This window comes from Taurulus bubalis (assembly GCF_910589615.1).
Source record: "Taurulus bubalis genome assembly, chromosome: 15".
NCBI classification, from domain to species: Eukaryota; Metazoa; Chordata; class Actinopteri; order Perciformes; family Cottidae; genus Taurulus; species Taurulus bubalis.
In genome coordinates, this window is record NC_136603.1 from 14247625 (window position 1) to 14260275 (window position 12651).

At 37.5% G+C, this 12651-nt stretch overlaps 1 protein-coding gene across 1 annotated transcript in view; it reads right to left on the reverse strand.

Moving 5' to 3' along the window:
- gpc6b (glypican 6b) overlaps positions 1-12651 on the reverse strand; it is a gene marked incomplete at both ends in the record, with an annotated part of 70792 nt that overhangs the window by 46406 nt on the left and 11735 nt on the right. The window contains one exon of the mRNA XM_079231441.1: positions 3804-3962. Coding sequence (XP_079087567.1) covers positions 3804-3962 — 159 coding nt within the window. The remainder of the gene's footprint in view (positions 1-3803; positions 3963-12651) is intronic.

Consider the following 12651-nt stretch of genomic DNA (forward strand, 5'->3'; position numbering starts at 1 on the left):
ATAGATGGTAAATAACTTCTTATTGATCTAACAGCTCGGTGTTGTTTGGATCTTTAACTATGTGTTTAGATCCAGAATCAAGGCCAATGTAATTATTTGGTAAACACAGAAAATGTTGTTTCAGGAACATGAAGTCAAATAAATCTCAGAATCTCATAATACATCAATTGTGCTTAAAAAAAATGAAAGAATTATTTTTTAATGAATATGTACTGGTTGTTAACTCTTAACTGATTTCCCCTGCTTAAAATCACACAACTTCCAACACTCAGATTCAATTAATGACGCGTAAAGATGCTGAATTAAAATCCAGCAATCAATATCTCAGATTTCTCGAGCGGGTGGTCAGTCGAGAACCTCAGAAGACATGAAGTCTCCAGACAGCAGAGGGCTAACAGAGCTGAACCCTGCATATGGCATCTGCTCTGAAGCTGAGGAAACTTTGGAGAATGGCAGCAAACCCCAAGAGAACAGGGTTGCCTGGAGTCATGCATCTAAGTGCAGCTGGAGAAACCCCATTTCCTCCTTCACTAGAGTCCTTCTTTTGACATTCACTATCCTGACAGTGGCTGATCAAAATAACACTTATTTATTTATGCACACTTCCAGGAATCAAACAGGAGCTACAGAAGTGTATATTCCTGGAACAAAAACAGACAGATATCACACAGGCATTGTGACATTGAGTTTCTGGGCAATGTGCAGTCACCAGAGAGTCGCATGCTGTAACTGAATAGTATTAGTTTCATATAATATGTTGGATAGTTTGAAAAGAATGAGCATAGAAATACAAGACATTGACTGTTGAGTATTGAATTGCACTCACTCAAACATTATTCAGTCTTATATGGACATCTATGCTTTGACTTCTTACTTATGGAGAAAGATTAGAATCACTTTGGATTCATTTAATCTTTGGGAGTGTTGCTCTTTAATCCAGGCGTCTAAGAAGAAGTCATGATTCATGATTACATAATGTATCTTAGGTCATTTATGTATATCAACAGTACATTAACAAATCATTCAACAATATATAAATTGTGAAAAGGTGTAAGATGACACAAGGTGCTGACACTGTCTGTGTGTGTGTGTGTGTGTGTGTGTGTGTGTGTGTGTGTGTGTGTGTGTGTGTGTGTGTGTGTGTGTGTGTGTGTGTGTGTGCATGTGTGTTATGTAACAGTGGTGTATTGAGGACCCACAAAAGTCTAAAAAAAAGAACAAAAGATATACGAGTTGGCATCATAGGAGATATACAGTACTGCATTGGAAGACAAGCCTTTAGAAAAAGTAGTACTTGAAATCAAAGATGTTAAAGTTTGCTAATACTGCTGGACCACAACAGTTAAAATGAATGAAAGCTAGTTTAACTTTGTATTGCAGTTAAATATCTGATAAAACGTCTGTTGTGTTGCAATACATGATTTTGTATTATTATTCTGATGTTGTGTACCACTGGTATTGAGCACAATACTCAATACCAATTTTGAATGCAGAGGTAATTCAGATCCATGGCCCCTAGTCTTCATTTCACAGCGACTTGCTGTGGATTTGCAATTGAAATTCCACTGATGACAGCCAAGCATATCAATTTAAAATACAGAGCAGAACAATAATAGCATAAGTACAGTAATAAGATGCTGGATTTGCGAATAACAGTCAAACTTCAATTTATGTTATGTGTTCTTCAATGTATGTTATGTGTTCCTACGTTCAAGCAGAAAGCTGGTTTTTAGGCTACTGGCATACAAAGTGGAAACCACTTTACAACAGGACAAGATGATGCATTAATCACACAAAATGTGGCCCATATATAATGAATAAGGTTAATTTAATTATCCACTGTAAACTTCTCTCAACAATAATGTTACACAGCTTGTAGATGGGAACATATTGGGCATATAATACCCTTTTATTCCGATGACTCTGCTTTCTCTGTTGCTGCTCCTTGACTGAAGAATAGCCTGTCGCTAAAGTCTCAGCACAGACAAAAATCCTCTTTAAACTCTGCTGTTTTCTTTGGCTTTTATATATTCTATATTTTGTGGTTTCTACATTTCTCTTTTCTTTTGCCTGTAAAGCACTTTGTATGCACTACTTCGGAGCGCATAATACATAAAGTGTGCATATACTGGCACTGATAAATTACCAATTAAAATTACCCATTATTTTAGTCAATGTTTGATGGTTACATGGTTGCAGCTTCGCTATTGCTTCATGACTACAACTAGAAATGTTTTAACCAAACGTTTGCATGAAGAAATTCCTTCTTTTTTTCTGTCCAGGATAGTCCCAATGCTACATAAAAGCTCTCTTTTTAAGGAACAGACTTAAAAACAGAACAGGAAATTAAATCAACCAATTAATTAGCAGTGTTGTTCAGTAACAGGACTTCGAGTTTTTTTAAATCTATCATGCTTTAACAAATTTACTTTAACGTGTCTCTGTAGCTCACACCAAGACGAGGGTGCAAAAAGTTTAAAAGCACTCTTACCAAAGACGATTGGTTCAAGGAATGACGCATTCCATTTGTCCACGTGACCATATTGCTGCTACTGATTTAGGAGTCAGTACAGACAAAAAAAAGGAGTTTTTTTGTGTAATATGGTGTTATGTGCCAATGTTCCATTATACTGTCGTATAAAGAAGACAAACCAACTTTGTCATCCAAACTGATCTGATGTGTGCGGAAAACCTAAATAGAGATAAATCATAATGCAGCATGATATACCGAATCTAACATTTTCAAGAAGATTCATTTGCATGCAGATAATTAATTTCACCATAATGAATTTCTGATAAACATCACTGTTCAATTCTTCTGAACAACATTAGAGGGCAAATTGCAGTTGTTTCAATTGTATTCGAAAGTGTTGAGGCATAATTATACATAATAATTATACAAAGATCTGACCACTGATCTGGGGTTTTAAATATATGGACTTATTACATATGCCCTGTGCCAAGGATTTAGCACTAATGATACATTTTTTAGTACTAATGATACATATTGGATAGAGTCCTGTGTATCTCAGCACTCTAAATATACATTTAGAAAGCATTATAATTTTTAAAAGAAACCACTGGGGCATTTTCCAATCACAGTTTGCCCTGCATTTCACTTGGAGAAAAATAATAATAATTAAGACAGTCATCTTTAAAATGTTTCTGACTCATTAAAAGCTTTTATGCTGCATTCATTGCCAACAATGCTGACAGGTGGCTTTGCTTGACAATTTCCATCTCCACCACCCTTCATCATTGCCCACAATGAAAAGCTACTGCTTCCCACACAGTATAATGTTGGGAGCTGGAGGGATTATTGTTTCTCATTAAACTGTGCTAGTTGCCAACTCCAACAGGGAAAGGTGGAGAGGTACATTGAGTCTTGGTTCAGTAATGAGTACATCCCCTCCCGTGTGCGCTGGTCAAGACAGTCACCATAGAACTACGACAAGATTGCACAGAGCACAGGGACACCAAACAGCCGTAATAATGCAGAGTTTGGCTCTGCACTGCTGTTCCAGGACCAGCTGTCAGTCTGCTGTGCAAGAAGCAATATTTGTCTAATCCAACAAGAGGGTACTCCACTCCGAGGCATATTTACAAGCTTTTCACAGCTTGTCTCCAATTGAGGGAGGACAGCTATACTACAAACAGTGAACCTCTTCAAATTAACACATACAGTCTAAATACTATAATTATTATTTTTGCAGGATTTTGTTCCACTGTGACTGAACATAACACTTGAAAAAGGAGACAAAATAGGACAAATAAATCAGTATAAAGTGTAAAAATAGACTTACCATCAAATTTTGTATGTCTGGAAACAAAGGTGCTTCTCAATTCATGACTAATTTCATCAGTTAGATTCTCAAAGTCCTGTTTGCTTTGTTGGCCAAATGTGTCCTCCATTTCCTGGGTGCAACATGTGCTTCCCTGAGGACATACACGAAGATGTTCGCCTGAAAAACAAACAGAAAAACAGTGTTTTTGTAGCCATACTATAAGTGAGACTGACTATGCACAGTCTCCTTTAATCTAGGTTAAATTTAAGTTTTGGCATCAATATTACATTTGAGATTTCTATCTAGAAAGTAGCTATCTAAAATTACATAGGAAATTCAGTGATACAATAATCCTGAGCCTCACTTCAGCAATTTAGGTGCGTAAAATGACTCAATGATTCAATACAACTTCTGCAGCAAAAACTCTCATTTTGGACACAATCGTTTGAGCTGAAAACAGTATTTAACTTTGATGTTCCCCCATACAGCCTTCTATGTTCAGGAAAAAGGTTGCAGGATTATGATTTCCAAAATCCCACCATCACATCTCAATTAGCAGCAAGTGCATGCAAATTTATGGTTTGTAATGCTTCATTCCCACCTAGTTACTCGGTCATTCTAGTTCCTGGATCTTCTCTAATCTTGACACTTCAGTTCCACAGTCTATGCAAAAACCTATGTTTTGAAATTAGAGGTCAGCTAGATTTAGATGCATATTAATGAGACGCAACATGTAAAATAGGTATAGCTAATGATAAAGCTAGTTAGAGTCAGTTGAGTTTATTATGACATTCTTTTTTTGACAATCGTTATGCAATTCCATCACAAATATACAAATTAGTGTGATGTAATGTAGCAAGACACTGGTTACTTTAAACCCTTCCTACTCTGTGTTTTTGGCATTGGTTTTGTTACCATAGACAACCCGACTTCCCAAATGCAAAATCATACATGGTATCCGCAAAATGTTGTGGCTCTTGAGACTGTGATTTATCGGTACCCCTTTTGTGATGTCAAAGGTTACTGTGTGGATGATTTGGAACTTCAGTTCGTTAGAAAACCTGACAAAAATAAAAAGGAGTGAGAGTAGATGATCATAAAACACATGCTAATGAATTATATTCACTCAAAATCCACATAACGCTTAGATTACTTTCTTAGAACTGAGCTCACAAACCAACTGACATTTAAAGTCTCACCAACACGAAACCCTTGTCAGGGATCATTTACCGCCACGTGAAATGTGCATTTTGACTGTAATTTTGGACAGTTATTTTGAACAAATAATTAGATGATAATTTCAGAAATGGACAGGGTGAAAATAGGGCTTGTGACTTGTATGATTGGACTAGATTCTATGTCGAAGAAAAACATAGTGTTTCTCATTTGGTTTGACAATAAGAGGTATCATTGCCAAGAGCCTATCAAAGCTAAATTCAGTGGGGAGGACAGATAACACATTTCTTTCAAATATTCTCCAGCATTACATAATTGATGACATTGAAAAAAAACACATTAAGTTAAATGATCTACATCATCTCATTTTCCAAAGTCGCCATTTTAAAAGAGCCACAGATAAACAGACTCGCATTTAATTTCCCAGTCTAAAACCTGTGGAAGTATATTGACAACAAAAAATTTGAGCGCTAATCAATCAGCAAGTCAACCTTTGGGAATGTAAGTACAACGGTGTTCCAAATCACATACTTTTAGTAGATACTGAAGCAGCCATACATGCTGTTCTATGCAGTATGCATTCACTTGGGACACGCGCTACTCGTCATAACATTGCACCCTGAACTTTGACCCTCTTGCTGATACATCTGCTGCAAAAAGAATTTACATACTATGTATAAGGACATATACATAAAGTATGGTAGTATGAGTATTGTAACGCACTCCACATTTGACAAAGCTCATTCTGTTCCTTGAAATTTTAAAATAAAATCTAGGATACTGGCATTTTGTAACCACCAGTTGAAGACCAAGAGAATTCTTTGGTGTCCGTCTAAACTTAAAAATCTAAATGTGTAGACACAAAATGACAAAAATCACATCACATTTATAAATAAAGATTGTCATTTCTGAGAAAAGGGCTGCCCTAAGAATTATAATGAGCTGGTTTATGAGGTGGTTGCATGGACTGTGATGCACTTAACGTGGGATTCCAAAAACTAATGGTTCAAACAAAAAATTATAATCCAATCATGATGGGCTGTGGCTATATTCAGAATGACTATATTTTATCAATAGGCGTGACACAAATCTGACCTACCGGTATAAATAAACTAGGCGACAGTAAGGGTCAGAATTTGGATAAACTGAAATCTACACTGCAGATCCACACGACCACACTACTTAAAACAATTGAAAGATTAACAAGTTTGTCTCCTTTACACACATTATAAGTATATTTTTCTTCCCTACATGAAGTACAATGAATTCAGATTTCCTAAAAAAAAATAAAAAAAGTAGATGTAATGTACATCATCTACAATCAGCATGCGCAACCAATCAGGGTAGCAGCTGTAAACTGATGGCAGCTGTAAAATTCTCACTGCATGCAGCAATAGATTCCACAGCAGTGGAACAAGAAATGGATTTCACTTAGTGAGCACCATACTGAGGGAGCAACAGAATGATACGAGCACAAGGTCCTTTTGCACATTGGTGTCTTCAAATGGTGACATGAGGTAACATCTTTAAGATTTGGACTGTAACATTCAGAATTTATACAGTAAATGGCATAAGCACTTTCACATCAACCTGCAACCTTTCTACACAAACATACCAAAAAGGAAGAGAAAAGGAAGTTCCAAGACCAGAACACCAGCTTTATGTAGGCCAAGCATGTAAGATAATAACAGAATTATATTCAATTATATTTGCTACACAGTACAGACTAACATGGCTGGCTATGAATGCTCCAGCCTTGTGAATGCAGTCTTTTGTGCTTTTGATGACTTTGATGAACAAGCATGTGCTGCAGGGATCCTGCAGATCAAGAAACACATGTGCAAACGCAGGATAACATAGCATTGTACTTTTCATCATTTCTCATCAACAAGCTAAAAAAAAAAGAATAGATGGAAAACAGAAGAAAAACAGGATAGTTACAGCTTTAGCTGTACAGTACACCCAGTACAGCATGGAGTAGAACCAGCAATGACAAAAGTATTTTGGTATGAAAAATAAGAAATAGAGACTAAACAGAGGGTGGTAAAGAGAAAGCACTCATGTTATATAGGCTACTAATTATATGGTACACACGTTGACCTTTAAATCTATTATTTTCCCAATTAGTGTTTGTTCTCCATTTTATTTATTTTTTGATTGGAACTCATTTGAGTTCCAAAATAAATTGGTTAAAAAAGTGTTTAATGTTCATCAATGTTATATTTCATGTCACAGTGGGTCAAGCATGTAAATAGAGAATGTTACATATTTCATTTCAACATGTACGGTTCTGATAAACATGGTGTGTGGAAGTGTCTGAAAATGAGTTACTGTCAAAGTGAGGATACATTTATACACTGTATAATCCTGGGTATGCATCTCCACAACAAGGCTTTGATCTTTGATAAAAGGGAGACTCCAGTGCAAACATGACACTGGAGCATTCGAGTGGACCTCCCATTGCAGATGTTTACTCGAATATGGCCCATAACTCCATGAAACTCACAATCAGCATCCTACCCCCGGTTCAGTTCAGTAAAGTAGTAAAGTTATGGATGGATTTCGGAACTTTGTTGATATCACAGTCTACTGACAAGTCCCTCGGGCTACACATTTTGAGTGCAGCCTTTTCATCAGATATGTCAAGAGGAGCGAAAAAAAAATCCATCTAGACAACAAACCTACTGTGTGCTCCAGCAGTCTCAACAGAGCAAAGACATCACTTAAAAATAAGACTGTTGTACATCAAAATATGGGAAGCCGGAGCTTTCAAGGGACCTCACCACTCAGCAAAGTGCCACAACCTTTCTTGCCAAGGTTAAAACTGCACTGTGGCTTCCAAGTTAATCTATCAAGAGGAGCAGACTACACATTAGCGACTGACAGGATGGGGTGTGGGCCAGACAGTTCAAAGAAAAAACGCTGCATCTTAAAGTTTGTTGTAGTGTCCTATAAAGATTTTACAGCATAGAAATGTATTTTCTTATTCTTTATAGTGTCAACATGAAAAGATGAAACTGGCAACGAATTGATCCTACTTACAAGTATGGCCTGCAAGAAAAGCCAGATTGTAGTCGAAAAAAAATATTCAAACACGTCAGCCAGATTTTTGTACTTGATATGTGATGAACACGGTACAGTAGAATATTTTGGATCAATCCCAGAGCTCAATTCAGGAGACTTGAAATTTAAGATGCATGAATATCATGTCGGCAACCAACTGGAACACCCCATAAAACTCAGAGTGCCTCATGAAATCATTTGCCGTTAAATCACAGTAACCAACGAAGGGCCATTCAAATGATCCTAGAACCTGCAAATACCACAAGCAATCAATTAATAGTCCAACTGAAATTAAATTACATTAAATTATTCCCGCCCTTACCAATTTTTACATTAATGTATCGGAATACCGCCAGTTGTCCATCTATGTGCACTAACTTCCATATAGTCAATCGAGTATTTACATAAAGTAACGTTACTGACATTAGCGTTCTGCCATACGGCCCTATAGTCAGTGACCTGCTTCACGAGATCAGGGTCACCACCACAACCAGAACCCACATTAGCTTGCGTGAAGTCTCCTCTTACCTAACTTTAGCTAACAAACATGAATAACCTACGTCTTGCCAGTACGACAGTTTATTGAACGAGCAACCAAAAAAACATTCAGCCGGGAAAATGGCGCTAATAAAGTCTGTTTAAAGTTATATAGTTATATATATATATATATATATATATATATATATATATATATATATATATATATATATATATATATATATATATATATATATATTAGTTTATATTAGTTTGATTAGTTTAAGTAGTTAGTCCGATGCAACACAATAAACAGCACATGAACATGCAAACCTGCAAACATCACTCCGGTCTACGTAGATGCTAGCGTGAATCCTTGGGGTTAAGTACAGCTGCTAACAACACACTGTCAACAGATGACTTGAAAAAAAAAGATGAATACTTAGCTAGTCTGCTGTCAATCAAACATGTATATCGCAACGCCCTCCTGGGCCTGCGCTCACCAATGCAAGTACCAAGGGAGCCCATATCCTTACCTTTGTTTATTTTACCATAATGTGAATTTGATAATTTGGTAATCTGGTGAGACTGACAGATTTACCAGTATGAATCAGTTACTACAGTTGTTCTACAAGGTCTTTATGCATTTACAAGGAATGACGAACATCTAAAACTTGTATTTATTTGTGTTGTTTGAAGTTAACTGAATAACTTGTCATTGACCAGCAGCAGGTTTCTTTTAGAAACACAGGGCAAGGTTCGTGAAACATATTTTTACGTGTGCATTTCTGTATTTGCGAAATTGACATCTGCTAATCTTAGCGTCAGGAATGGGTCTGACGATGATATTCATAGCTACTGTAGTCTTTTGTTGCTGCTTGCTCATTTAAATGTGCTGCTCATTTCTTTATTTTAAACCCTCCATTCATTATCTCAAAGTCCACATAATCATATTCTTCCTACAGTCAGGATTTACAGCTGTTTCTTCATCTCCCATCTCCTCCAGCCAAGGCGGAAGCTTTCTTCTTTCTTCAGAAAAGACACTCTAGTTTGAAACATTGTTTAGGTGCAACATTTATGGTGGGCTGGATTAGGGTTATAATTTGCTGCTCACTACATTCGTATTAGTATCACCCCCAAAGAATCAATAGTATATAATGGAACAGAAAGAAGCCAGTCCTGTGGCATACTCCACTTCTCTCCCATTGATTTGTATGCCTAGTATATGTCTCGGTACAGTAGTAAGTTAAAGTCACAGTTGTGAACACTAGCTCTCGTCTGCTATTGGAGATAATGTACACATGTTGCTGGTTCAAGGCCTTGGGAAAATGGGTTTAAAAAATGCAGTTGTGCCTCGAGTAGCTGGAGAGTTTGCAATGCCCTCAGGTCAGCCGCCATACCTTATTGGCTGAATACAGTTTCCATTGTTAGCATTTTTATAGAACTCAGCAAGTTTCTCAAAATAAACAGTAAATTGGCACTGATACAGTTAATTTAAGAATCCTGATTTTCTATCAGCTCAGGTCCCATTTTTCAAACTGAAAAAAAAGAAGGTTCTGAGGGTGACCCATGAGAGTTGCAAAGGGTTTGTGGAAACAGTTGTAAAAACAAAAGTGTTCTTCAAGTAAATGTCTGAGCACAGCTTTGGGACAGCTTGAATTTTCACTCATCTGCACTGAGCAAAGCCTTATGCAGATGGGTTTTTTGTTTGTTTTTTGCTGGTATGGTACGAAGTCTGATTTCCACCTAGAGCTGCCCGTGATCTGGAGCAAGCCATACTTTAGTAGCTCAAAGGGGATTGTATCAAATCTGGCCTTTAGCAAGTCTCTCAGAATTAAGAGGGCTGTATGGGTGAAACAAAAAGACTTGGTCCGGCCTAACCTCACTGTACGAACCCATTCCCTGTCCTGTATTTGTTCGGGGCCGACCGCAGGATGCATAACTTCTCTTTGCATCGAGCCATGGCAACCAGATGTTGCATATACAGTAGAGCAGTGTCTCCTGCTCACATTAAAATATCAACAAAACAAGTCGTGGATTTAATGCTTCCTTCTGTTATGTCACTAATGTTAACCGTATACACCAAAACCGTGAAAAATATAAAGCTTCATTTTAATGAGAGTGGTTTATGCTTGCACTTAGTGATTTATTAACACCTACACAAGCTGTCATCATAAGTCGCAATTAATTAATGCCACTCTCACGTCTGTAATAAAATAGAATGTCAGTCAAATGAGTTAGCTTATTATCACTGCTGATGAAGCTCCACAAAAATATTTAAACTCCTGCTGAAATATGCTCACATTTCACAATGCATACCCGATAATAATGGGAAGCAGTGATTTTATTTATGGACTGCAAATACAATATGAATAGGATTTCCTTTGTTCTAAGCATTGGTAGCCTTGTTGCCAGGGTTAAATAGTTTTCACCTGTGAAACATCTTAATGGTAATTTTTTCGTAGAATTATATTGTTGCAATATGTAAAGTCATTGTAACTGTGAGATTCAGCGTTAATAACTAAATGCAGAGGTGTTCCCTCCTTCCCCATTGGATACATCAAAGCTATTTGGTTGCGATTGTTCTTGCAGACGCACACAGGTTCAAATTAAATGCGACAAATTTAGGAGGCAGGAAGACTATAAATAATAAGTTCATGTCCCTTTAAGCAAAATTATTATTATTACACGTGTTGTGCCCAGCTCGTTCAGGAACCTAACACAGAAGCAATAGTTAAAATGAACAAGTACATTTATGAAAGATAACTTAACTGAAGCAAACTTTACTACTGTAAAGTCAGTAGTGATGTAGCGGGTGTTTTGTGCTGTTAAACTGTATTGCTAACATAAACTACCTGTAACAGAAAGGAAAATTTAACATAATCAAACCAAAGTGGGAGCCTGAAAGTCAAGTTTAATTTGACACACGTCAAGTATAGGCCTGAAGAGACAGCAACTAACACGTGTCTCTTGTAACCATTCCACATACTGGTCTAGATTGTCAACAGGTTGTGACCTGTATAAATAGTAACAAGCAATGATGGTCCAACATACACTTCAAAGAACACCGGAGTGAACACTGAAGCCAGTGCCTCCTTCTCAACAACTGAGTAATTTAGCTGGTGGCTTACATGAGAAGCAGATAGGATGTTTAATTCCCCATTCCTCTTATAGGAGGACAGCCCCCGCACCAATTCAATTTAAATTGCATCCAACTGTATCTTAAAAGGTTTCTCATAATCACAAGCTGCAAGGACAGGAGCAGAACAGATCAGCTTTTTTACACAAGTAAAAACAGTCTGCCAGCGGGGAAACCAGACAAACATGCATTTTTACTCAAACGTGTTGTCAGCGGAGCCAATACAGTGGAAAAGTTGCAGCAAAAACTGCAGTAATACCTAACTGACTCTAGGAACCACATCAACTCTCTTTTGACTGAAGGATATTTATCAATGGCCTCCATCTTAGCCTGCACAGAACGAACTTCACCCCAGTCTACAACCCTGCCAAGATATGTCACTGTCGCTTTAGCAAAATGACCAACCACTGCCTTCAGACTTTGAACATGAGCTTCCCATGGGTTACTATACACCACAACATCATCTAAATACGCTGCACACCCAGCAAGGCCAACAAACACCTTGTTGACAAGACACTAAACTACTTTCTCCGCCCAACAGGCCTGACAGAATAGGAAAGCAGACCCCATGGTGTGATGAAACATGAAATATCTTTAGCCCTGGCCGTTCGTGGCACCAGCCCATGGCCTTTGAAAAGGTCAGGTTTGGTAACACATTTTGCACTTCCCAATTGGTCAATGCAAGCCTCCAGACGAGGCATTGGATAACAGTCAGGTTTGGTAACAGCATTAACCTCTCTAAATACTGAAAGAGCTATCTAGCTCAGTCTTATCTGTAAAGAGACATGGAGAGACCCAGCTAAAGCATTCTGGTTCTGCAATCCTATGTTCTAACATTTACTCTCCTCTTTCCCTGTCTCTTGCAGAATCCTCACAGGTATCTTCTACTTCCCATACAAAGACAAAAGGTGCATGCATTTCATCGTGACCTTTGGATAGCGGTGCTAATTGGACATTCCCCTTTCCAATGTCACTTGTTTTTACATGATATTTTGGAAGGATCAAACCTTA